Consider the following 27,967-nt stretch of genomic DNA (forward strand, 5'->3'; position numbering starts at 1 on the left):
GCTCCAGGATCTAACCAATAACATGATAAAAGACAGAAGTTCATTGAAGAGCATAAGTCAAGATCTGAATAAATGGAGTGGTTTGTTAGGTTAATTGTACAGGAAAACTGAGTGTTAAAAAAGCAATTCATTTTTATCTATAAAATTCAGTTCAGCTTGAATCAAAATCCCATATATCAAGTGATGAGAAAACCTAATTTTAAAATGGATATGAATCTCTTAACCCCTTCCTATTTTGCCTGCCCTCCAATCCCTCTCCTCTCTGATAATGATTTGTTTTGTTTCCTATCAGTCTCTCTGTTTTGTGTGTGCATTTGTTTTTTAGATATGTAAGTGAAATCATATCTGTCTTTCTCTTAGTTGTAATATCTTCTAGATCTATCCATGTTGTTGCAAATAGCAAGATTTCATTCTCTCTCTCTTTTTTTTTTTTGGCTGAATAATATTTTATTGTGTACCTATGCACCACGTCTTCCTGATCCATTCATCCATCAGTAGACATTTGGGTCACTTCCATATCTTGGCTATTATAAATAATGCTGCAGTGAACATAGGAGTTCCTGTATCTCATTGAATTGGTACTTTTGTTTTCTTCCATTAAATACCCAGAAGCAGAATTATTGAATTGAAATTGGTGAAGGAGATTAAGATATACAGACTATTAGTTATTAAGTAAATAGGTCTTGGGGATGTAATGCATAGCATAGAAAATATAGTCAGTAATATTATAATAATTTTATATGATGACAGATGGTCTTATTGTGGGGATCATTTTGTAATGTATATAAATATTGAATCACTGATGTACATCTGAATCTAATAGGGCATTGTATGTTAATCACATTTGAGTAAATAAAAAACTTATATGTATATTTCAGTGCAACCATTAAAAAATTAATATGTACTAGTTAAGCCTAAAGAATGACTAAGGTTGTTTGAAGGACTCACACAAATACCCAATTTCTTGCAAAGCTATAGTAATTAAAATACTCTATTACTGATGCTGAGTGATAAGAGTTCTAAAGGTTGATAAACCTATCTTTATTAAAATTAAAATATTGGGCAAAACCTATTACCAAATGAAGAGTGAAGCTCCAGAGTGTGGAAGAAGAAATTTGCATATTTGCAACATATACTACAAAGAACAAACTAATATCCAGAAATCATTAAAAAAAAAAAAAAGAAAAAAGAACAAAACTAAGAAAATGATCACCCTGGATATCAATAGGTACTTCAGAAAAGAGGAAATTCAGCTGACTTATAAAGATATGGAAAAGTATTCAGCCTGATAAGTAAACCAAATGCAAAATCAATAAGGGTATAGCATTTCATGTCCATTAGATGGGCACAAATTTAAATGTATGAAACATCAAAGTACTTTACAGAGGAAACAAAACATTTCAGAAAACGAATCTGTTGAATTTAAAAATACACACAAAGACAAACAGACTCTGTTTTTTATAGATGCAAGGAGATGAAGGAACATAATCAAATATGCATGGGAACTATAAGAAAGTGAATATAGTTACAGAGAGAAAGAAGGATGGTATGGGACTTCAGATAAATCTGTAATCTCTCTTTAAAAACAAGTAGCAATCATAAAGCAAATATGACCATATGATAGGTATATTCCCAATGTTTTCACGATTAACATTTCTTTAAAAAAGACTGTTTCAAATAGTCTGTGAGGGGACAGAAGCTTGGGTTCACTGAAGTTGGACATAGAACATCTGGTGAAGGCAAAATTCATCGGCCTTGGGGTTCAGACAAGCTTCCTTGGTGCTCTGTGATCCAGGGGGAGATGGCCCAGTGGTTGGGCACCAGCAGATGGAGAACAGGTGAGGATCCCTCTCAGCCTGGAGAGCCATGGCCTCTTGTAGGCCTCTGCCTTGGACATATTTGAGAAAACAAAGCAACTCAGGCTGTGAATCTCTGTTGAAGAAATCAGTGTGGACTTGGAAGGTTTTCACCACACACTCAACATAATTCTCTTGTCAACAAGCAAAGCTTTTGACACAGTAGGGAGGCCTTGAGTCAGTTTTTCTCTTGGCGTTTGTTCAAACTCCTATTCCTCCTTTGGAGTTGGTCTTCAGAATAATTTGGCTGTGGATTGTATTTTCAGACAAATGGTGAAAGAGGCATTTCAGCTTGTGTTTTTCATCAGCTCTGCCTTCCCTCTTCTTCCTCATCACTGCCACCGCCTGGCGTCTTTAGTGTTTGCTTCTGTCCTGTGCACCTAGGAGCCTAGGGCTCTCATGTCAGTTTTAGGAGGCTGTGACCATCCAGTGGTGCCTTCATGTTCCCCTTTCGCAGCAGCCACCTGAAGTTGGTGCCTACCTCCCAAACTACTTTCAGACTCAAGAACCTTTGAGCCAGTCACTATCTGCCCCGAGCTGTGACTGAGCGCCCAGGCAGGTTCATGTCCTTAGACCAAAGGGCCCTGGGATTGGTTCAGGAGCACAGAACTGCTGTGTGGCTGAGGTTAGGTCCTCACACCCTTTCCCGGGCTGCTTCCCTGCCATCTTCACTCTACACTTTTTCTCTCTGTGTTTCCCAGCTCAACAGATGCTTTCTTTCTCCCCTGTTGTCACCACAGTTAGCCAGAATATAACCAATACCCTCAGCTGCACAGATACTTTCATCTTTGACTCTGGCTTCAAATGCCGGTGTGTCTGATTCTGTCACTTGAGCTTTCAGCCCACTGCGCTAGTGGTTCTCCAGCCTCAGCATACATCAGAATTTTCTGGAGGGCTTGTTAAAATGCACAGTGCAGGGCTTTGCTTCCAGAGCCTCTCATTCAGCTGGTCCAGGATGAATCCTGAATTTTGGCCCTTCTGACCCGTTTTAAGGTAGTGCTGATGCTGATGGTCCTGGGACCAGGCTTTGAGAACGTTGTGTGCTATCAAATTTGAGATGTTGTTATTGGTCTTTTGATGATTTACCATGAAGGTTGCATTTAGGAAACCCGGACATTCCAGTGTCCTGTGGTGACGGCCCCTGCTTATACCCCTCTTCCTTCCCTCTCCTCTAAGCAACCTCTTTGTTAGGTAAACACCTGACTGCTTTGTGTATTCAATTATGAACCCTGTGTCCTTTTCAGATGATCACACCAGTTTAGAGAATGGGGACTTGCTTGTGATCATGCGCTTGGGGCAGCTCTGGAACCAATGAGAAGCAGGTTCACATTTCTCAAAATCAAAGCTGGCTCATATACTTGTATACTTCTTGCCAGGCCAGAGTAGATATTTAGGATCCCTCTTTTGGAATTCCTGGAGGAAGCAGCTTTAATTTTATGTTTATAAAGATTTTGTGAACATCTAGATTTGAGTCTAGATCCTGCTCCCCTAAATGTATTGATTAAATTCCCCTTCTCTTGTTCAATGGCTTCTGGGCATCTCTATAATTTTTATCATTATCTGATTGGGTGTTTCTCTTGTTTTCTTCTTTGTGTCAAGGTTCTGAAATACTGATCACATGTTACGTCTGTTGATCAAAGGATAGCTTGGAAGGATCCGAGTGTTGAATGGCTAGGAGCATGGTCTCTGGAAACTGCAGATGAGGCTTAGGTTGCTGATTGTGATTGGGGACAATATAGCATCACATGAACCTCATGTTTCATGTATAAAATGGGGTATTTTCTTCCAAGGGCTTTTGTCAGAATCTAATTAATCGCTTATACATGTAAAGCACATGAAACAGTGTTTGACTTTCAGTAAACAGCAGCTATTAACAGAAATCTTCTATCAACATGGTTTAGACTGTTGATAATCCAAAAAGTACAGAATTTATGATACCTACCTCTCTGAAACCCTAAAATTAAACTTTCAACTTATTCATTCATTTGCTAATCTTTTGATGAAAGACCAAAGATTTTCCTTGGTGTGGACTGGGGTCCTATGTTGTTTTCCTTGCATGAACCATGTCATCTAGGAGAGAATTTAAAGACAATCCTGAAGCAATTCAAGGATGAGCTATTTTTAGATTTTCGTGGTTTTCTCTTTTTAGTATTTTACAGTTCTCTCACATCTAATAACATAAAATACTTACCTTTCTTAAGCATTCAGTAGCTTTCTTTTGTACCAGGTTAGCAGTTTCTGGGCTCTGCTAGCTGATTACATTATCATGTGATGCCTGGTCAGCAGCACGGGTGAACAGCAAGCACAGCTGAGTGGGCCAGGACAAAAGTGGGGTTCACAAGAGAAGAGTCTCCTGGCTACAGATTTTCAATTTCCCATTGATCTTGGGGGTGTGAGAAGAACTTAGACTAGCCCACCCTTAGTGAAATCAAGTATCTTGTTACAACTGCACCCAGAAAAAGGCGTTCTTTAAAAGGCTAGGGGTAAGGAGGTTTGGAGGAGGAGACTGCTACCCTATTAAGATGGGAATATTGGGGCGCCTGGGTGGCTCAGTTGGTTGAACGTCCGACTTTGCCTCAGGTCATGATCTCACGGTTTGTGGGTTCGAGTGCTGCGTTGGGCTGTGTGCTGGGGGGCCTGGAGCCTGCTTCTGATTCTGTCTTTCTTTCTCTCTCTCCCTCTCTTTCTCCTCCCCCCACCCCCCGCTCCTCCCCTGCTCGTGCTCTGGCTCTCTCTCTCAAAAATAAATAAATGTAAAAAAAATTTTTTTTAAGATGGAGATATTGAAGGAGGCAGTGGGAGGGACTTTGCTTGGCCAGGGCTTGCTTAATTAAGAGAAAAACGTCCAATCAGATTTGACAGTCTGACCCATTTTCGCAAAGGAGCCTGAGAGATTTCACTTGTCTGCGTGTCCCAGATGCTTAGGAGCCTTCCAAGCTCGTGTTTGGTAATCAAAACAACAACTGAGCTGGAACTGCTGCATTGCTGGCTGGCAGGCAGGGGCGACAGGCGGCCTGCCCCCTCCAGCTTCACGCTGACACTGTGCACTTTACTGTTTACTGGGAGTAACACATGCCACACATGGGCACACACACATCCTATTTTCAAATACCTTACGATCAACCCCCAAGTCCGCTCCTGTGACATCAAAGCTGACACCTCTAATGCAAGCTTCTAGAAGTTGCTTTCTGTACTGACTGAAGAATGGGAACGAATGTTTGCTGAGTTCGGATCGAGGGCAGCTTGTTGCCACACAGAACTTTGCTGACACTAATGCCCAACATATTCTACCCCTGCCTGGCCAGTAGACATTGCCATCTGACATTCTTCTAGTAAAAGCCATTGTTCTTGGGTCCGTTTTTGGATGCTTTTGGTCACCACAGCCAAGTCTCCCTTTGTTGGTAGCACAGCAGCTACTGTCCAGTGTCTCACTCGTGATGCTTTTGTGCTGTCGTTTTCAGCGTGCTTCTGGGAAAAACGGTGTTGCCGGGTGGATCCACTCTTGGTCTGGGAGGTCAAGGCTCCCGGTGCTAACAAGTCCTGTGACCCCACCTAAGTTTCTTCTCTGTGACTCAGCCTTCTTTTTCTGTGATCTTGGTGCCTTCCAGTTCTCAATCACATTTTTGTCCATGAAGTTGCTTTATGATAGTCATGATGTCCAAGGTGCTGCTGCTTAGATCTTTCTTAGACCCCACCCCTGCTGACTGACTTGGGCTCTGCAGAAATGCAGATTGCTCTGCCACTAGATCTCTGAAAGTCCAGAAAACTTACTTAAAATTTTTGCCAATGGAAATGGCTTACAGACTGACCAGACTTCATTGAATGTTCAAGTGGCTAGAATCTGGCCTCACCATACCTCCCCTCTATGTTTTAATGGAGTATTGTTTTAAGATGTTTATTTATCTTTGAGAGAGAGGGAGAGATGAGCACTCACAAGCAGAGTAGGGGCAGAGAGAGAGGGGTACAAAGGATCCGAAGTGGGCTCTGAGCTGACTGCAGAGAGCCCAATGTGGGGCTTGAACTCATAAATCATGAGATCATGATCTGAGCCGAAATCAAGAGTCAGACGCTTAGCCAACTGAGCCACCCAGGCACACCCTTTGCTGGAGTATTTTAGAGCAAATTCCAGGCAGTATATTATTTCATATTTAAGTACTTCAGTAGGTTTTCCTGACAGATTAAAAATTAAAAAAAAATTTTAAGCATGTACACCACAAATCTATCCTAACACCTAACAAAATTAACAATAATTCTGGGACATCTGGGGTGGTTCAGTCAGTTAAGCCTCCACTCTGGATTTCAGCTCAGGTCATGATCTCATGGTTTGTGGGATCGAGCCCTTCTTTGGGCTCTGTGCTGACAACACGGGGCCTGCTTAGGATTCTTTCTCTCCATCTCTCTCTGCCTCTCCCCTGCTTGCACATATGTGCTCACTTGGCTCTTTCAAAATAAATAAAAGAATTCATAATCCTGTAATATCATCTAATACCCTGACTCTGTTAAATTTCCCTCCAGTGTCTCACAAATAACATTTTACTTTATGTCAGGATTCACACACAGCATACAAATTCTATTTGGTTAATATATTTTTTTTAAAGAAAAGCTTTATTGAGATATAGTTCACATACCATATAATTTGCCCATTTATAATGTACAGTTGTGTTTTTTTAGTGTATTCACAAGACTGTGCAACCATCACAATCTAATTTTAGACACGTGTCCCTCCTGATGTAAATCCTTTGTCTATTCACAGCCACCCCTCAGTTCTCCACGCCCACCCCCAGCCTCTGCAAGCACTGATCCTATCTGTCTCTATAGATTTGTCTCTTCTGAAAGTTTCCTATACATGAGACAACACATGTGGTCTCTTGTGATGGTGTTCTTCCCCTGAGCACAGGGTTTCCATGCTAGCGCCTGTATCACACTTAATTCCTTTTTATCGCTGAATAATGTTCCATCATATGGATCAACCACATTTTATTTATCCTCTCACCAGTTTATGGACATTTGACTTGCTTCTACCCTTTGGCTATAGCAAAAACTATGAATGTTCATGTACAAATGTTGGCGTGAATGTGTTTGCATTTTTCCTGGATACATGCCTAGGAGTAGAATTGCTGTCTAATATTTTGAGGAACAACCAAGTTGTTTTCCACAGCAGCTGCACCATTTTACATTCCCACCAGCCATGAATGATGATTCCAGTTTCTCCATATCCTTGCCAACATTTATTGTCCATCTTTTTATTGCAGCCCTCTTAGTGGATGTGTGATATCACATTGTAATTTTCTTTTATTATCTCTGATGGCTTCTGATATTAGGCGTATTTCGTGTGCTTTTGGCCAATTCTATATCTTCTTTGGAGAAATGTTTTCACAGATCCCTTCCCCATTTTCTAATTGGATTGTCTTCTCATTGTTAAGTTGTAAGATTTCTTACATATTCAGGATACAAATTCCTTATCGGGTACTTAATTTGCAGTATTTTCTCCCATTTTGTAGGCTGCTTTCTTGCTTTCTTAATGGTATCACTTCGAGTTCCAAATATATTATTTTGATGTAGTCCTACTTATTTCTTCTTTTCCTGTATGTGCTTCTGGTATTGTACTTTAAGTCTTAGCCTAACTCAAAGTCATAACGTTTTATTCCTATATCCTAAAAGTTTTACAATTTCAGCTTAAATGTAGGTCTCTGGCACATTCGGAGTTAATTTTTGTGTTTGGGGTGAAGTAGTCCAACTTCATTGTTTGGCTCATGGGTATCCACTTGTCTGGGCACCAGTTATTAAAAAGACTGTTGTTCTTCCAGTGAAAAACAGTTTCCTTTGCTGAAAAACAGTTGGCTTTAAAGGTAAAGGTTAATTTCTGGACTCCGGATTCTATTCCATTGACCTGTCTATTCTTATGTTAGTACTCTACTGTCTTTATTACTGCAGCTTTGTAGAAGATATGTTTTTTGAAACTCCCTTAATCTGTTACTGTGTCTTCTTTTTCATCCCTACCACCAAGCTGTAATGATTTGTCAGGAACCTAGATTATTTATATAGAGTTGCCTTAGTTAGACTTGGGCTCATTGTGTCCTGGTAGTATCGCTTACCATGATCTTCTCTCTTTTTGTAAACTAATAATTAGATCTAGCATCTTAATTAAATTTAGGTTAAATTATATCTTTACTTGTTCTTTATTGACTAGAATATTTCCTGGGTGGTGCTGTATACTTTCTGTTACATCAGTTAGGAAGCCTGTCCTGTCTGGTTATCCCAGTTTGATTGATAATAAAATCAATTAAGTGGGTTTGAATCAGACCGAACCATCTACTATAAAGTTCTCCATTAACTTGTCACTTACTGATTTTAGCAGCCACTCAGGCTTGTTTTGATCTATTGTTTATTTCATTAGAAGCTATAAAATGATGATTTTAGACTCCTTTTCTTCTTTTATATTGGTTAGCTTTGTTTCTTGCCCTTTCTCAGTTTTCAGTAGGAGTGGTGCCCTAGCCACCTATTAAGGTGACGAGTGGTTATTTTAAAGGATTTTTATGGGATTTTATAGATTGTTGTTTTTACCCTTTGTGATTGGCCATCATTCTTGCCAACATTCTGATTACCCCATCACATGAAATTAACTATATCATGTGTGGGATTTGCTTGAAAATAATCCAGAGGAGGGGATAGGTGACAGAGTAGATAAGTCACAAGTGGCCTTGAATTAAAATTGTTGAAGCTGGATGGTAGATTTATTATATTCTCTCTTGTTTTGTATAAGGTTTTAAAAATCATCCTGTTTTTGGCCAATGGTTACCCCTGGATGTCAATCCAGTGTCATTTTGATAGCTTCTTTGATCCCAGGCCCCAAAACATTTGATGCCATTTCCTACCCCAGAATCCAAATCAGTCACTTCTCCAGGAATCCTTGATTCCTTTTAGCTGGAAATGGCATTTGGAGGCCACCTGGTCAAGGCTTTGGGGGTGCTCATTGCCACCCAGTGATTCTTCCCTTAGCCCCCTCTGTGGACACGCTAAAAAAGTTTTTCAGAAAAAAGAATGAATCAGACATCTAGACCAATATTTCCAATTCAAATGAAAGACTGCAGGGTTTTCATTAAATTTTTTTCTTGCTTTATTTTAATATATGCTAAAAAGTTTGGTTTCTAATAACTAATGTAATTATCATTTAATTTATCTTAATTATATATAATGCAATATATCCTGATTTTATAGTGTGTGTGGTATATTTGTACATTTAGCAGAGAATAATAGTTTTAAAATAAAGTTATCAATATTTAGTATGTCTTCTGTTGTTCATTTTAACTTGAAGACCTATCTCACGAGAGATGTATAGTCAAAAGACTTTTTTCCAATGTTATTTGAAATCATTTTTCTCCTGTAGTTAGCCTATCAACTAGATAAACAGCTAGGTTGATTTTTTTCAGTTTGCCTTAGATTTTTAGGTGTTGAATTCTTTCCCCCGTTGTGATTTCAAGTGGTTCTAAAGTGATAACCATAAAATAAGGAATATCTGAAGGTTTTGTTTCCAACCTTGTTCCCTTTGCCCTGTGTTTCCCTCCTTTCCATAGAGAATCATTTTAGTTAGTACTAGGTGTGTCCTTGTATTGTTTTAAAAATACACATTAATGATATAAAATGAAAAATGCTTCCTTCCCTTTATCACAAAGACACTCTTGTACCCTTTGCTTGTCATTTCACAATGTATCATGGAATTTCTTTCTTCTCAATGTTAGTTTGTTCCTTTATATCAGACTGGTTTTATATTTGTGTCCTATTGAAGCGCATTGTGGGGTGTTACAGTCTGTTCTTAATAATGCCATCAAATACTGGGAGAGTTAGTGACTTAACTGAGGTGTACAAAAAGTCTCTTTGCTTTCCTTCTCATCGTGGAATAAATGCCTTACTTTTCTTTTTTATTCTCTCTCTCAGTCTAAAGGAATTCCTGCCCAAAGAATACATCAAGCAGAGAGGAGCTGAAAAGAGAATATTTCAGGTATTGGAAATGTACAGAACTTGATTATTCTCCTCACTCGCTAGCCTCATCTCTTAGTATGAGAGGGGCCTCTGCATATAATAGTTTCGTACGCTGTGCATGTACTCTACTTATATAATAAATGATTAGTGACTCAAGAGTAAAGAAGCTGACAGTTCTACTCTGGACAGATTTATTATCTTAATCCGTACCTTCTTGCTAAAGGTTACTTAGTCCTTCTGAGAAAAATGTGCATACATTTAATTTCAAAGGCATTATCTTGGTAGTGTCGAAACAAGGTGATTTGCTATTAAAACACATTGAGGAAGAAGCTACAAGTAGCTTCTTTGTCCTGATATTTGTTTTTTGAAGCTTAGAATTTGAAATTTTATGTCTTTTTAAAATCCATGTATTTTCCCTAAAAGTCAGAGAGTTGTCTGTTCTAGGCAAATAGTTAAAAAAAAAAAAAAAAAAAGCGCCCCATCACCAGCTTTGCTATAAAACAATCACTCCAGTGAATCCATGAATCCAACATATCAGTCTTTTTTGGTGTTGAAATAGAAATTTCCTATGTATAAAACATATTTTTTACCCAGTCTTCTTTCCAAGCACTCTGATGTGCAAGCATGTACACATCCTGGTCTTTGGGAGACTACATATCTTGGATGCATGTTAGAATTATACCTCTCCCAGAGGACATTGTTTTAGCTCTCATTGAAAAGCATTGATCCTTTCGGGATATGGAGTTCTCCAAGAAGTCACTAACACTCAGGGACCGTGGTCTCCCATGCTGCACTATAGGAACTGCTGTTTATAGTTACAAAATCTCTAGGCCCTGCATTTGAACTGTCTCTAGTTAACAGGAACTGTATTTGAACTGTGTCTGTGCTCTGATCCTTGGTCAGCCGGTACATTGTGTCACGGAGACATCTCCAGCACAAAATTCAATGATTGATCAATCCCAGCACCTGTATGTGCCGTATATCTAAACCACCTCTCCCAAGTCCACCTGCTGGCAGAACTCCAATAACTGGTCCTTGCTGCTGTCACTTGTAGGAGCATAAGAACTGTGGAGAGATGAGTGAAATAGAAGCCAAGGTCAAGTATGTCAAGCTCGCCCGATCCCTCCGGACATACGGTGTGTCCTTTTTCCTGGTGAAGGTAAGTTGGGCAGGGTCAGAGGGTGTTTGCCTCTACCACCTGCGCTGTCAAAGTGTCTGCTATCAAGCTGGGTTTGTGGTCCCTAGACCCCTAGTATTGGCAGATGAAGTATCTGCCAGTGGTGACCCGAGTTTAGCCATGGGACAGACATGAAGTGTGTGAGCTCTAAGACTGGTGAGTGAGCCTGGCCTCCAAAGGCTTCCAGGCACTTGTCTCTTGGCTAGGCGCGCTGTTGATGGTGTAAAGTCGCTGAAGGAGCATGTTTATGTCCGCTTGTTAACACTTTGCTCTGGAAGTATCTGACTTTAGGATTACCAAGAATGTCCTGGACCACATGAAGGCTATTGATCACTGCATACCAAGTTAATGTGGTAAATACTGTACTTACTTTGTATAATTTACAAAAGTTTGGGGATTTTCTGTGGCCTTCAGATCTGTTTTCTTGGGAATTGTTTGCCTTCCTACTAGAAGGGAAAGGTGTGTCTTTGAAATTCAAGATGAAGGCCCTTGATGGGTGTGTTCTTAGGTGGACTGATGAGTGCTCTCATTAGCTTCTTTCCCTCTTTGTCCATCCTGACCTCACATACTCTATTTTAGTCATCTCACTAATAGGTTTCATTGATTTCCACTTGTTTTGCTGTGATTCTTGGCTTCCTGCCTCTTGCCCTTGGCTCTGGAGAAAACTCCACCCTGTGGTGAGGTTTCTCATGTTGCTTTAGACAGAGGGGAGTGTTACCTCTGAGCTGTAGCTGTGTCCAGGAACAGAAGCCCCAGGGCCAGAGTCAGGGGGTTTAAGAAGGTTGCTCTCCCCACAGAGAATGGAAAAAGAAGAAAATTACACTGTCCTCTAGGATGTTTGGGGATAGAGATGCTTTTCTTGACTCTACCCCCCCATTGGAGGAAGCTGCCTCATTTGGACTGAGGAGAATCAAAGATGTTATACTGAAGAAAGGTATCTGCTTTATGCTGAGGAATTCCTTAAATCAAACAACTCTTGGTTTTATACCCAAAAAAGGCCAGAGCCTTCACAGATGGTGAAAGCATAGGTGAATCCCTGTGCTTTTCAGAAAAATAATTTAGAAGCTGAATTTTTCATATTTAGTGTGAGTTTTTAATGATCAGTGAATTTTTGAATGAGGCTGATACCTTATGGATAAAAATGACTCCCTCTCCCAAGTAATAACGGGAACATAGAATCAACGATGACATGATATCTTACTCAAACCTACCCACAGCCCACTGGAAGAACTACTACTCTAACTTTCTTTTTATAAATGAGAAAAAGAGGCCCAGACAGATCAAATGACTTAGCTGGGCCCCGAGGCTAGTACCCAAAGGAGGTAGGACTCGAATTCATGTGTCTCTGATTTCAAAGCCCTTGCTCCCTGCCTTTGACTCTGCTGCTTTGGCCAAGGTGAGCCATTTGGAGCTGGAGCTGCCTGCTTTCATCACCCTGGCCCTTCTGTCCTCACCATGAACGGATGGCAAGATCTGCTTGTTTTAGAAGAAAAGGCTGCTTTTCACAGATTATTTGAAGAACAGTAGATGGCAGCTGAGTTCTGGTACCTCATAGGGACAAAGGTTAAACAAGTTTTCAGCATGTCCGGTGCTTTGGTGTCAGTGTCCGTGTTCTCTTGAGTTTTTCTGTAGTCCTTCATGTGTGAGATTCATCTCTTGTGTTCGTATCATTGTCCCTTAATACCATCACATTTGATACAGTTTCAGTGTTGTGCATATAGGTCAGGAAATTTAGGAAAATACATAGCATGCAGCAAGCTACATGTAATAATTAGGAAGAGCACTTGAACAGCAAATTTCAGAAAAAATAAAATGTTCTCCAAGGATAATTTAGGGCCTGAGAAAAATATGCTTATGATAGTGGAATAATTAGAGATCGAGTACAGATCGTCCAGGTATTGCAAGGGCTTGCAGACTTGGACAAAGGAAAACTTCTTTTACAAAAACATTTAAGGCAAAATAAGAAAAGAATCAAAATTTCCTTTCTTTCTCCCTCTCTTTCTCTTCCTTTCTCCTTCTTCCTTTCTTGTCTTTTATTTTTTTAATTACATCCCTTTGAAGAAAGACCAGGATTAGTTTTCACATACATGTTAGATATTCAAATTTTCTTTTTCTCTAGTTTTATTTTTTGTGACTTTCTGAAAGTGAGCACACTGCTCACTTTAATTTTTTCCTCGGTGGTCCTATTTGCACATATTTTAAAATTGGTTTTTTCATAAGGTCTCTTTTTATAAATGTTTATTTATTTTGAGAAAGTGAGCAAGCATGAGCAGGGCAGGGACAGAGAGAGAGAGAGAGAGGGAATCCCAAGTACATTCCACACTGTCAGCACAGAGCCAGATGCAGGGCTTGATCTTACAAACTGTGAGATCTTCACCTGAGCCAAAAACCAAGAGTCAGATGCTTAACCAACTGAGTCACACAGGTGCCCCTAAACTTGATTTTAATAAATAGTTTGTATGACCACAGTTTGCTCTACTTTAAAAGTAGTACAACTGAGGAGTAATTTAATATTATGAAATATGAAACTTAATAAATCAGATCAATAGGTCAAATAAGATTGCCTCATATACAGTGAATGATCTACAAAAGAAACACAGAAAACAGTCCCATTTATAAGAACCTCAAAAATAATAACTACCTAGGAATAAATTTAGCCAATGAAGTAAAAGATACACTGAAAACTTTAAGGCACTAGTAAAAGAAATAGAAAATGACACAAATAAATGGAAAGATATCTCAGGTTCATGAATTAGGAAAGTTAATATTATTAACTTGTCTATTCACTTAGCATAATTTCAGCCTACAGTATTACATGCTGTAATACTACACACAGTCATTTTAACTTTTAGAGTTACTTTTAAAATCAGTAAGTTGGTCAAATAAATGTACAGGACATGTGAACAGCATGAATTAATGTGTGTGTGTATAGATTAGCACAGCTATTTAGGATCCATGAATAAAAGAGATCCCATGCAGACTAGCTTACACACACACACACACACACACACACACACACACACACACACAAATTGTATGGCTAAGGGATAGTAAGTCTTTTCAAAGTGTAAATATCAATTTTTTTTATAGAACTCCAACCTAGACTTGCCATTACATTGTAAAAGAGTTGGATTGTCGTGATTTAGGAAGTTAAAAAATGAGTGAATAACTTCTCATTTCTTACTGTATAGGCTATTAGAAATGTAAATACATCAGTGAAATTATAATTTATGAAACATTTTAATATTGATAGTGAACACCCTTCATCATACCACATGGCCTTAAGATTAGTCGTAGATATTCTCAGGGTGGTTAGATATGTTTACAGGTACTTCTGTCATATTTTCGTCCGTATCTGTGAACATGTCCTAATATTCAGAGCATTATATTTTGTCATTATAAAAGAAAGTGCCTGGGTGTTGGGAGTCCGAAGGATTGGCCTGGAACCCAGGACAGCAGCATACACCGATGTGGGAAACAGCAGAAACTTGTCGGACTTTGAGAAACATCTGTAAGCCCCCTCAGCCTCAGTTTCTTCATCTGAAAAATGGGAGTGATCATACCTACACAGGGTAGTGCCTGGAAAGTAAGGATATTTGATAAACTTTAGATTATCCCAGCCACTCAATTCTTCCCACATCTTCCTAGTTCCTGGCTCCTGAATCTTTCAGCTTCTAATGGGCTTTTAGCATCCACGATGTAGAGCAAGAGTTCGCAAAGTTTTCCAGTGAAGGGCCAAACAGTCACTATCTTAGGCTTTGCAGGCCATACTATTATTCATCTCTGCCCGTGTAGCCTGAAAGCAGCCATAGGCAATATATAAATGAATGATCATGGTTAGATTCCTGTAAAGCTTTACTTATGGGCTCTGAAATTTTAATTTCATATAATGTTCACATGTCACATAGTATTATTCCTCTTGTGATTTTTTTTCCAACTGCTTAAAAATAGAAAATTCACTCTTTGCTCTCAGGCCATAAAAAAGCAGGCAAAAAGTGGGTGTTAGCACTCGCTGTAGTCGGCCGACTCTGATGTGGAGAATGTCTGTATGCCATGTGTTGAGTCCACAGGGAACCGCTTAGTGTGGCAATATTCTCAGTGGCTAGGAACAGGTGCTTTGAAAAGAGAGACCTGGATTTGGGTTCTGGTTTTGCCTCTTAGTTTTACCTTTGATAAGTTACTTTACCTTCCATCTCTATGCCTGTTTGCTCACCTATAAAATTGTGACCTTTTATGAAGTTTAAATGAGATGACAGAGAAAACGGGACTGTGACGTATGCAATCTCCATGAATGGAAACTATAAATGTCTACAGTCTTCCTTGTACATTGACTTCATTTGCATTTTATCTTGATCCACTAATCACAACCCCATCAGCAATGGTAAGCCATTTCCTATGATCTGCAAAGGACCTTGTTTCATTCCAGGAAATTCTTGTGGAAACCTTCTTTCTCATTTATAAATTTGTCTTGAATTTTGCCTGTGGCCACAACCAGAGCCTTGAGGTGAGATTCCTGGGGAGCTGACCCTCATCTCCTCTTAACTATGAAAACATCACAGATGGCATTCGGAGCCTCTCAGGAACAAGAATTAAGTCGAAATAGATTGCCAGTTGCTAGAGAAAAATGGCTAACAAACAGGATCTTCAACACCATTTTGCTCTTGAGCCTCCATCCCTTTCTTCCATGCCCCTAAAAGAAATAACATGTACTGAGAACAGTAGAGCACACAAGCCAGCACTTTGGAACCAAGCCAAGGTAGAATTCTCATGAGCACAGCCAGGTCACAGGCTCAGACCACAGCCTAGTCATAGGCTCAGACCACATCCAAGTCAGAGGCCTAGAGCCAAAGTGTGTAAAAAGCTGAACTCCCTTGCATCCCCGCACACATTTCTGAATCTCCCACGTAAGGCACAGGTGATGGAAGAATCGTCAGCTCATCGCCACACCAGTGGGAAGAGTCAGAAGAAGAGCAGGCTTGACCACAACCAGCCACCAGGGCCGAGGCCACTCATGGTTGAGATGCACCAGAAGGAGGAGGGGTGTGGCTTGTTCATGAATCCTGCCCCTTCTTGCAAGAATGCAGACATTCACCCATCTCTAAGTTATATAAGCTCAAGACATCTTCAAAACAAAACCAACCGAATGAGGACCACCTGGGAGAAGTTTCTACAGAATTGTAGCTATAGTCTCTCCGTGTGTCTGCGTATGAGAGACAGGTCTTCACCGGGGCCTGCCCAGCCGGTTTTCTGCTGGAGATGAAAGGATGCTGATCCATGTAGCTGAAGGTTGGGAAGACCAGGTCAGGGCTGAGATGTGGGCGATACAGGGAGGAAGAAGGAGCCTCTCCTCCTAATCTTGAGCCTCTACCACTGCGGTTCTAAGGAAGGGCTAAAGAGAAGAACCTACGTGGGTAGCACTGAGCTGAGCGCTTCTCCATTTTAACTTTCTCCAGCTGCTGTGCATTTTGTGGACAGGCACTGAAATAATTTCATCCCTTGACAGTGGTCTCTGGTGCTAGGTTTCAGCATTTTCTGTGTTTCTTCTATCCCCTTCTGCCTAATCGTGCTCTTCTGATGGAATGCCCCCTACAAGTTGTTGGCTTGTTCACTGTGACTGGGTCTCCCGTGCAGAACGAGCTCCACCAGGGTCCGGGCAATCCGTCACAGTTCTGTGTTCCCTCACCCCAAAGCCCCTCGCAGGGACGTGCAGGTGGAAGAGGCTGAAAGCAACAGCTGCAAACCGTATTTTATTTCATCTCCCCTTCCTGGTCCCAGCAGCTGGGCTCGTGCCAACCCTGTGTGACTCACTGCCTAGAACTCCTTCACCTAAATCTCAGTGTGGCTCCTGAAGCCGGATTAGACTAAGCTGGCATCAGCCATCCTGCATGGATTTCTCCCCTCGTGGAACTGGCCTCTTCACAAAGAATCTGACTCTACTCAGTGCTTACTTGTTAAGGACTGAGAGCTGCTTCGACCGCCTTATTCCCCTTCTCAGACACCCCCACAGATTCCTGATCCTATTTTCTCCTCCTCCGGGGAGGAAGCTGGAGCTGGGCATCGACCTTCATTGTCAGCTGGCTTACGAACTGCCCGCAGGAGGCTGAGGGGGGTGGGGAATGGATTTTTGTCTTTTCTCTGAGCGCTTTCACCAGAATACAGTACGGTGTGGTAGACAGTCCACTTTCAAGGTCACACAGTTGGGAGCTGCTCAGATTTGTGTTCAAATCATGGGGTTACTGCTCACTACTATTTGCCTTGGATAAGTGACTGATCTCTTCCTTTGCAGAATGAGGATGATGATACCAACATTTGGGGGATGCCCTGAAAATCCATGAATAATATTAACTACCTAGCACATGTCTGTTATTTTAAAATTGTCCCTTTGTATACATAGAGAATTTGTGCTGACTTGTAAGTGTATTCTTCTGAGAATAATCATTGAGACATTGCTAGGTTTCAGCAAATATTTAGGAAGGTTTTTTTTCCTGATAACAATAGAAATATGAAATCATTTTTAAGGGAATTTTTAAGCGAATTGATTTTAAGTAAAATTTAAGGAATAAGGAAAAGTGCAAGAAAGTGATACAAATCACTGGAGATGATCATCACTATCATGTAATGAAATTTTTATTTTTAAAATTTTGTTTTGAATTTTATTTTAAAAATCTTTTTCAAATTTCGTTTCATGTAGCACCATGCTACACAAACGGTATTTATTTTTTACTATATTGCAAATTTATTGTCATGAATCCTATTGTTTTCCAATCATATTTATCTTTTTTTCTTAGAGTGTGCAAGTGAGGGAGTGGGAGAGAGAGAGAGAGAGAGACGGAGGGAGAGAGAGGGAGGGAGGGAGGAGGGAGGGGCAATCTTAAACAGGCTCCAGACTCAGTATGGAGCCCACCTTAGTGCTCAATTTCAGGATCCTGGGATCATGACCTGAGCCAAAATCAAGTGTCAGACGCTCAACCAACTGAGACACCCCCCCAGGTGTCCTTCCAATCATAGGATGGTTAATGATTGTAGAATACTCTGTTATTTGGCTGTTCCCTGATTTACTTGTTTTTCACTGTGATAAACTGTAGCTATGCTTTCTTGCAGCATAATCTTTACACATATTCACACCTTGTCCTTGAATAACTTTCTTAAAGCAGGCTGTGTCAAAAGGGGGAACATTTTTATAGCTTTGGATCAACATTGACACATTTCCTTCCATAAAGACTTTGCCACTTTAAATTCCCATCAAAGGTGATTCTCCTTCATACCTTCAATTCTGAATGTTAATTAAAAAAAAAAAAACCCTCTATTTTATATAAGTGAAAACTTAATCTAATTGCTTATTTTTTACTTGATTTTTTCTTTTAGACTTTTAACTTATTATTTTAAGCCCATCATAAGCACCCTGTTAAATCCCCATCAGCTATTTCATCCATCCCCCTCCAAACACCCCTTGGGTAACATTTGTTGTCTATAATTAAGAGTCCCTTGCTTAATTTGTCTCCTTTATCCCCCTTTCTCATTTGTTTTGTTTCTTAAATATCATGTATTGATCTTTCTCTGACTGATTTATTTCACTTAGCATTGTTCTGTCTGCCTCCGTCCATGTCATTGCAAATGGTAAGATTTTGTTTTTTTAATGGTGAATAATATTTCATTTTATATATATATATATACACACATACAAACATACATCTTCTTTACCCATTCATCAAAAAATGGAGTCAGGCTGTTTCCATATCTTGGCCATTATAAATAATGCAGCCATAAACATAGGCATGTATGTATCCCTTTGAACGAGTGTTTTTTGTATTCTTTGGTTTAGTACTCAGTACTGTGATTACTGGATCCTAGGGGAGTTCTATTTTTAACTTTTTGAGGAACCTCCATACTGTTTTCCAGAGTGGCTGCACCAGTTTGCATTCCCACCAGCAGTGCAAGAAGTTTCCTTCTTCTCCACATCCTTGCCAACACCTGTTGTTTCTTGTGGTTTTGATTGTAGCCATTCTGACAGGTGTGAGGTGGTATCTCCTTGTGGGATGATTTGTACTTCCCTGATGATCAGTAATGATGACCATGTTTTCATGTGTCTTTATCTCTGCTGTATTATTCGTCATCTCTGTATTAATGGTCTCACTGATATTCTCCATTCTTCCCCATGCTTTTCTTACGTCCATTGAATAGCCTTATGACATTGCATTATTTTCTCTATCAGGCATGTAACTTATGTGTGTTTTTCCTTAGATCTCTGGCCATGCCCTTGTTCTTTCATTTGAGAAAAATTCTTCTATCTTCTCATTTTATCTGTGTCTCTGTTTCTCTGTGTTAGGAATGTCAGCTATGTCTCTTGTTCTTGAAAGTAATGGCTTTATGAAGAAGAGGTCGTATAGTGCTCTCTGCATTGTAGTGTCCTCTGTGCTCCAGGGCCTGGTGCTGCCAGGAGTATCTCCATTATGTGCTGCATGCGCTCTGCCGTTGTGCCCTGACCACTTTATCCTTCAGGCTAGTCATCTGCAGAGGCTCTCTTTGCCTGTTGTGGGCAATGTGTGGTCCTTGGCCTGATGGTGACCTGTTTTAACTAGATGTGCTTTGGTCTGTGAGGCGAGACCTGTCACCACTGCCACCAGAACCAAGGCCTTGTAAAACTCCTGGATCAGGAGATGCAGAGTGGTCAGGGGTTTGGGCCCAACTTCTGGAGGAGAGGGACCCACTATATGGGGACTGAGGCAAGTGTTACTGAGAAGGGCACTTCCATCAGAGTGTCGGGTGAGCTTGGTGAAAATAAGTTAGATAGCAAGTGTTGGCACTGCACTGATTCCCTGCACCAGGCCTTATACTTATGCTGAGGGGCAGGGAAGGGAAATGGGACCTGCTAGCTCTTGTGTTTCCATAGAAGTCTCCCTATGAATGCTGCCTCTCTGGGGTGTCCCAACTGTGTACCCTAGCTGTTTCCACACTGTATGTCCGTGAGCTTTTTGTCCTGCCTTCTCTGCAGTATCAGCCCAATGCCCCCCATGCTTTTCAATCCACATCCAATGACCTTTGAAGCTCTACGTTTTAAGCCCCACTGGTTTCAAGAACTCAAGAAATCCAGCCCTTCTTGCTTTCTAAGCCATTTGCTATGGGGATTCGTTTCCCCCATGTGATTCCCTATGTGCTAATCTGTCTCAAGCTCTTCTCCACAATCACGGTTTCCTCTTGAGCACAGCGGCTATGATCCATTTCTTTACAAAGCTGCATCTCTGCACCCCCTACCTTCTTCACTGTGGCCTCTTCTCTGCCGTTAGCTGTGGAGTTTGTTCTGCCAGTCTTTGGGTCAATTTTGGGGATGTGTAGGATGATTTGATAGTTATCCAGTTATATTCATGGGATGAGGCTAGCTTGGGGTCTTACTGCTCCACCGCCATCTTCCCCTTCCCCCCTCAGATGAAAATCTACCTTATTACTTTAAACACATTTTCTGTTTGTGTTCTTTGGTCAATCTATGATAACCTTTCACATATACAATATATAAAGTCTTTCATTATCATAATTGTATTATCCTCAGTCATTTACTTTTTAATTTTGTTTATGGTGAGTTTTCTTTCTTTTTCTCCTACTTTTCTGTTTTTTAGATGTATCAAAGTCTGTATATTTGTAGTTAAAGATGTTGATCTTTCCCTTTATGAATTTTCTTTATTTTTGTGTTATTGCTTCAAAGTCATTTCCTGGCTAGTAATCACAAAAATATCCACCTATATGTTCTTCATGAATTATAAATATCTTACATTTATTTGGGAATGAGTGTGAAGTAGGGATCCATTATTGTAATCGACATGATTATTGTTAAAGCTAATCATAAAAGACTTTTTGGGGGTACCTGGGTAGCTCACTTGGTTCAGCATTTGACTTCAGCTCTGGTCATGATTTCATAGCTTGTGAGTTTGACCCCTGCATCAGGCTCTGTGCTGACAGCTCAGAGCTTGGATCCTGCTTCAAATTCTGTCTCCATTGCTCTCTGCTCTTCCCCCCAACTATTTCTCTCTCTCCCTCTCCCTCTCTCTCAAAAATAAATAAACATTAAAAAAATGTAAAAGCCTTTTCAGAGTCAGTATATATACATACAAATACCAAAACAAAGAATTCAAAAGGAAATATATTTCAGGTATTTTAAAAAAGGTCTGTGTGTGTCTCTTCATAATGAGAAAATGCTACTTTGGCAGAGTTTTACTTAATCTTAAAAAGCTTACATGCCATATTTAAATTCCACCTTAACCCTTTTTTGTTATTCACTGAGTTGGCTACTAGAAGTGATTACTTTTTGAAATTCACCTTAACTGCCACTTCCCTAAATATCTTCTCTGTCCCTTCTGTTTGTCACAGTCTGTTTTTGGAGGCACCTGTTGTCCCGAACAGCATCTCTTTCTGGGAAGTGTGCCTTTGTAGATCTTTCCAGTCTTCTGATGTCCCTGTTTTAGCTTCCATCCCTTTAGTTTAGTGAGTTATTCACCTAGTCCCCAGACCCTGCTTGTCCAGGAGCCCTGCTTATTTTGAAGCATAATGTATGTAGGTGACTTCAAGTAGAACCTCATGAAATCACTGATTACTTGGTAAAATCAGATGTATTCAGAGGATGAACACTAACCCTTGGTACTTCCTGTTTCAGGAAAAGATGAAAGGCAAGAACAAGCTTGTGCCTCGCTTGCTGGGCATCACTAAGGACTCAGTGATGCGCGTGGATGAGAAGACCAAGGAAGTGCTGCAGGAGTGGCCACTCACCACCGTGAAGCGCTGGGCAGCCTCACCCAAGAGCTTCACGCTGGTACAGACAGGCAACAGGGAGGACCGACATGGCCTTGCATGATACTGTGGGCCAGGAGAGGGAATGCAAGCCCTCTGGGTTTCCCTGACCCCAGGGGAGCAGTGTGGAGACAGACAGAAGGCGGAGGTTCACAGAGGCCAGGGACTGGTTCTCTCTTTATCTCTAGCTGTTTTAGAATTTCCTGAGCATTGTGATATCCTGCTGAGGTGTGTTTTCCTAGAGGTGCCTAGAGACAGCATGCTGTATAGTGGAAATGGCATAGGCTTTGGGGTATTCAAAACCGGCTGGTCACTTCCCGGTTCTGTACCCTTGCTGGAGTTGTCTCTCCACTCTGAGCCTTAATGCCATTAGCTTTAACGTGGGGGATCCTAATACCTGTTGGACGGAGTTTCTAAGATCAAACAAGATGATGATGGTGATGACATTATCAGCATGAACTATGTGGAAAGTGGGGGGAATGTAGTTGTCCCAGGCCTTCGGACCTTAACAGTTCTTCTTAGCAGAGTGTAGTTGTGTTGCTACCTTAACCATAGCTACATTGACATGTGAGAACTGATAGGTCTGTTATTTTGTGGGGTAAGTTGAGCAATAAGAGACATCACTGTTGGGATTTCCATTTCTTTAGCACTTCTGAAGTGTACTATTCTCCTGCTCTAGTGATCACCTGAAATACCAGCTTGTGTCTAGGTAATGTCTCACAATAGGCCATCGAAAAGTGTAAGGAAGGGGTTTTACAGGGAGTCTCCAGCTAATCTAGTTTGATCGCTGGTTGATAGACTCTTGCCAGTTGGAAAGAATCATCAGAAAACATACCTTCTTCCCTCCTGTACTTAGTAACAGCTCTCCGTGCATGGCCCTCACAAAGGGGTGTTTGTACTTAGAGAACTGAGTCCTTGTCTTCCATGGTAGGAAGTTGTGGATAACTTGTGAAACAGAAAAATCAAGAAATCAATACGAACATGTTATTTATAAGAAACTGCTGCAAGGGTTCAAGGTAGTTGCCTTTGGGGATGGGAGGAGTGAAGAGTTAAGATGGGAATGGCTAGGGCAGGGGCCTACTGTGTTTTTCTATATACCTTTCAGTGCTAATGGTCTTTTAATATTAGTTTTCAACTATGTAGTTGAAAGTTACTTTGAAGATAAATAGTGATGAGTTGCAATTTATTAAAGTTGGATGAAAGTTTGTAACATGCAATGTTTCTTTCTACTCCCAGCCTTAATTTAACTTACAAGTGTTGGATATTCTCCTGTTTTCTTCCTTTTATTGATATATCATTTGATTCTGTGATGGCCAAAGGACATACGCTGTAAAATTTCAAGTCTTAGAATTTTAAGATTTGTTTTCTACCCCAGGATATGGTCCTTCTAGGAGATGTTCCCTGAGTACTTGACAAGAGTGTTCTGAAATGTCAGTTAGACCCTGTTAGTTGATGGTGTCATTCCAGTCTTCTGTATCAAGAATTGCAGATTTTTCTCTTCTTCTTTCATCTCTATCACTTTTTACTTTGTGTATTTTGAAGCTCTGTTAGGTGCCTGTACATTTAAGATCCCTCTATTATCTTCATGGAGAGATTGTTGTATGGTTATGTTCTTTTGTTCTTAGTACATTTTTTTGCTCTGAAGTCTGCTTAATCTTAATAAAGCCGTTCATGCTTTTTAAAATCAATGTTTGCATGATATATTGTTTCATCCTTTTCCTGTCAACCTAACTATATTATACTTGGGATAGGATTTTGATAGAATGCATAAAGTTGGGTTGTGTTTTTTTTAATCTTCTTTGTATTTCATTCTAATTATTGATATGTTAGGGCTTAAGGCTACCATTTCATAATATTTTGCTCTTTATCCCCCCTGCTTATTTTTCCTGTTTTCCTGGCCTTCTTTTAGGTTATGTAAGCATTTTTTTAGATGTCCATTTTTATTTCTTAATAATGTTTCAAGCCTATCACTTTGCTTAGTGTTCTTAGTGAGCTAGATATTACCATATATGTAAGAATTTAATTTAATTCAAGAAAAGTCTAGAAACTTCATTTCTATTTTGGTTTCTTTGTCTCTCCACTTTTTGAATATAATTCTTCGAAGAAATACTTCTGTATACATTGAACACCATGTGAGATGGTCTTATAACTTTGCTTCAACCATAGAATACAACTAAAGAAGACACATGAGGTGAAGGAGAGGTTACCACATTTACTTCTATTTTTATCTATCCCACTGTTGTTTACTTTTGAACCTTCGCAGCCGCCTTCTGTTATCATTTTCTGTGTTTGAAGAGCTTCCTTTAGCCAATCTTTAAAGATAGGTAGATTTACTAACAACAGATTCTCTTAGTTTTCCTTCACCTGAGAATGTCCTTCTTTGCCTTTCATTCATCAAGGATAATTTTGACAGGTATAGGATTTGACATTGACAGTTCTTTCTTTTAACCATTGAGAAATGGCCTCCATACTTAGAGTAGAAATGACCATTCTAGTTGGTGTTCACTGCCACTGGTGTCTACGGCCATACCACTTGAACGCCTGATCAAGTTGGTTTTCATTAATAGATAATACGTCCTTTTCTTAAGTTCTTGGTATGGATGTTTTAGTATTTCAGCTTCTTGAATTTGTAGCTGTATCTCTTTCATTTGGGGATATTTTGAGCCATTTATTTCTTTGAATACTTTTTTTTTCATTCACTGTGGGATTCTGATGATATGAATGTTGCATCTTTTGTTATTGCCTCCCAGATCCCTGAAGGTGTGGTTTGTGGGTTTTTTGTTTGTTTAGGGTTTTGTTTTTGGTTTGTTTTTTTTTTTTTTGGCTTTTGTTTAGTCTGTGTTCTTTCTACTTTTGAGACTGACTAAATTTTATTAATCTGTTTTCATGTCTACTGACTCTATGCTCTCTTATCTCCACACTGTTTACTTTATCATGTGAGTTTTTCTGTTTTGGTTATTACATTTTTTCACTTTTATAATTTTTATATGGTCCTCCTGACTTGTTCCTTTCTTGAAACCTCCTGTTTGTTTCAGGAAAATTTGTAACTGGTCATTGAAACATTTTTTTGTGATGGCTGCTGTAAAATCTCTATCAGATAATTCTAATATCTGATGCGGCTCAATATTGGCATCCATTGATGATGTTTGCTTATTTATATCACCTTGTCTCTTTGATGGGGGTAGTGATTTTTTTTTAATTATAACTAGACATGTTGGTTATTAAGTTAGGAGACTCTTGATCTTCATTTTTGTTTTATCAGATAGTCACCTTGTTGAGTTTTAGTGCGTAGTGTTCTGGCCTCCTTTTGTGGGCTTTGGTTACAGTGACAGCTAATTTTCTGAGCCCTCACACTACTGTTCTGGACTGCTTTGTTTTGAGGCTACTGAGGTTCCTACTGAAACCCTGATGGTGCTGTTTGAGAAAGCACTTCTTTGGAGTACCTGCTATTGCTGGGTGGACTTTGGTGGGGGAGACAGAAGCCAAGGGGCCTGTCTCTGTTGATGCCAGTGGGTGGAGGGCAGGAAGACAGAAAACCTCACTGTGACCACTGCTGAAAAAGGATCAGCCCACCTGCCTGTCTGAGTCATGGAGCAGGGACTGGGATGCTGGACGTTCACTGCTCAGCAGCTGCCGAGTGCCAGCCCAGGTTTTGGAGCTGGGTTGAGGCTCCCAGATAGATCTCTGTTGGGCTTTTCCTCTCCTGGTCCTTTGGTGAGAAAGAACAGGCTTTGGAAATCCTGCCTGTTGGAGGTTCTAGGTTTCAGGCACTTATCCTTGAGGGTAATAGATTCCAAAAGAAACCCAAGAACTCACCAGACAGTGATTTCTCAAGTACTGTGGTTTCCGGTCAGTCTACCTGTCCAGCTTTCAGAGCACTTTTACTCTTTGTTGAACATATTTTAGGGGGTTCAGTTGTGTTTAGAAGTGAAGAGAAGGGAAAAGAGAGTCTAGGTCATCTTCTTCCCAGAGTGGACCTGTTTACCCTTAAAACTGCAGACCTATAAGGTACTTACATTGCAATTTTTCTAATGCTGTGTTTCCAGGATTTTGGGGAGTATCAAGAAAGCTACTATTCAGTACAAACCACTGAGGGAGAGCAAATATCCCAGCTGATTGCAGGCTACATTGACATCATCCTCAAAAAGGTATTTCATACCGATAGAAATTGGAAAAGCTGCTTTTTCAAAACACTGAGTGATGTTGCTGTGGGGGTGGGGGCGCATCTAATTTTAATTACTTGAGCCACTAATTTAATCTTAGTGTTAAGATTGCTTAGTGTGCAGCCTTTCATCTCAAGATCCTGTGAGAACTTCCATTTTAGCGCAGTTCATATTTAGGATATTACCGCCAGGTAGTAAACAGTAGTGCTTCACGTAGCTAATGAATGAGACTAGCTAACCGCTCACGATCTTCCCCTCTAGGTAGTTATGTTACGCCTTCTAGCCTCTTTAGAAACCCAGGGTTAGGGTCTGAAAATGTTCCTGGTATTTTCATGAATATTTTTTTATCAAACTTAATGGGGTTATAGGCCATAGCGGTATGCTACGATTGACCACATCTTCGAGATACAACCTACTGAAATCACCAAGTTCTACCAGAACATCAGTATCTGTGTCTTGATTTTAACTGTACGAGATTTAGTCTATGCAATAATAAACATAGAACACCCTTATCTCTATATTATGTTAAATAATGTATTTTGTATTGTTACTTTGGTTTTCGTTCACCTATCCTTTAGTTCAATACAAGGGATTTTGGGTAAATGTCAACATTGTTGCTTGTGTAGCTTTTTGTAAAAGGTATCATAAGAGGTTCTGTGTCAAAACCTGCTAAGTTTGTGGGTTGTTTTTTTTTTTTCCTTTTTTCTTTTTTTTTGGTCTCGTTCTACCTCAGAAACAAAGCAAAGATAGATTTGGATTAGAGGGGGATGAAGAGTCGACTATGCTGGAAGAGTCTGTTTCCCCGAAAAAGTAAGTATTATTAAGAATACTGGAGAACTGCCTTCTCCCTAAATGGGCAGGTTTCATGCCAACTCAGGGGGGCAGTTATCGTGAAGTCCGATACATGGCAGAGATGACAGTGGATGACATAGAGGAGTCTTCTCGAAGTGTGGTCCCCAGACCATCATTATCAGTGTTGAATATGTCTGGTGGGAGGAGGAGGCTGTGGAGGTTCTGTGTCTACTGAACAAGATGGGGTGTTTACCTCTCGTCTTTGATATTCATGAATCCTGTCTGCAGTAGCTCATTTAAATGACATCATTTTTGTCAAAGACCAGAAAGTGGGCCTCTGTTTAATTCTGTGCCATTTGGGGCAGGGGTCTAGCCAATGGAGGAGTTACTGTTTATAACCTGTGTCATGAGGCAGCAGAAATGCTTAAAAACATGGACTCTGGAGCTAAACTTACTGGGTTCAAATCTAGGGTCTCTTTTTTTTTCATGTGTGGCCTTGAGGGCATTACAGATTTCTTCTGCCCCTTTATCTCAACTATAAAATGAGAAAAAGGATTGGGGCGCCTGGGTGGCTCAGTCGGTTAAGCGGCCGACTTCAGCTCAGGTCATCATCTCACATTTCATGGGTTCGAGCCCCGCGTCAGGCTCTGTGCTGACAGCTCAGAGCCTGGAGCCTGCTTTTGATTCTGTGTTTCCCTCTCTCTGACCCTCCTCTACTCACACTGTGTGTGTCTCTCTCTCTCTCAAAAATAAATAAACATTTAAAAATTTTTTTAAATTAAAAATAAAATGAGAAAAGGGATAGTACCACCTTATAAGTCTTATTTTGATGATTGAGTTATTAATAAGGCATGTAAAATATTTACTGTTCCTATCATTTTCAATTCAGAATAGTCTCACTTTAACTTCATTTTATAGGTAAGGAGGCTGAGATGTGTTAAAATAACATCTAATTAGTGGTACTTCGGGGAAGTCTGAGCAGTTGTTCCCATTAGGTTATGTAGAGCATTGTCATAATAAGTCATCTTGTCTATATTCTGTATATCTAACATGCCGTCTCCTTTGATCCCAATAACAACCCCTCAATGTAAGAGATAGACCAGATATTATTACCAGTTCATGACTGAGGAAACCAAAGCTCATGGAAGTTACTTGAGATGCATACGTGTGGCAGAGCCAGTAGTCAGTTCGGATCTTGTGATGTTTCTTCTAGGGTACTGTCA

At 40.2% G+C, this 27,967-nt stretch overlaps 1 protein-coding gene across 3 annotated transcripts in view; it reads left to right on the plus strand.

Annotated features, from left to right (window-relative positions):
- TLN2 (talin 2) overlaps nt 1-27,967 on the plus strand; it is a 368,445-nt gene that overhangs the window by 178,528 nt on the left and 161,950 nt on the right. For all 3 annotated transcript variants that reach the window (XM_029951031.1, XM_029951033.1, XM_029951032.1), the window contains 5 exons: nt 9,792-9,855; nt 10,891-10,995; nt 21,656-21,811; nt 25,836-25,937; nt 26,686-26,762. In XM_029951031.1, coding sequence (XP_029806891.1) covers nt 9,792-9,855; nt 10,891-10,995; nt 21,656-21,811; nt 25,836-25,937; nt 26,686-26,762 — 504 coding nt within the window. The remainder of the gene's footprint in view (nt 1-9,791; nt 9,856-10,890; nt 10,996-21,655; nt 21,812-25,835; nt 25,938-26,685; nt 26,763-27,967) is intronic.

Source organism: Suricata suricatta, chromosome 9 (assembly GCF_006229205.1).
Source record: "Suricata suricatta isolate VVHF042 chromosome 9, meerkat_22Aug2017_6uvM2_HiC, whole genome shotgun sequence".
NCBI lineage: Eukaryota > Metazoa > Chordata > Mammalia > Carnivora > Herpestidae > Suricata > Suricata suricatta.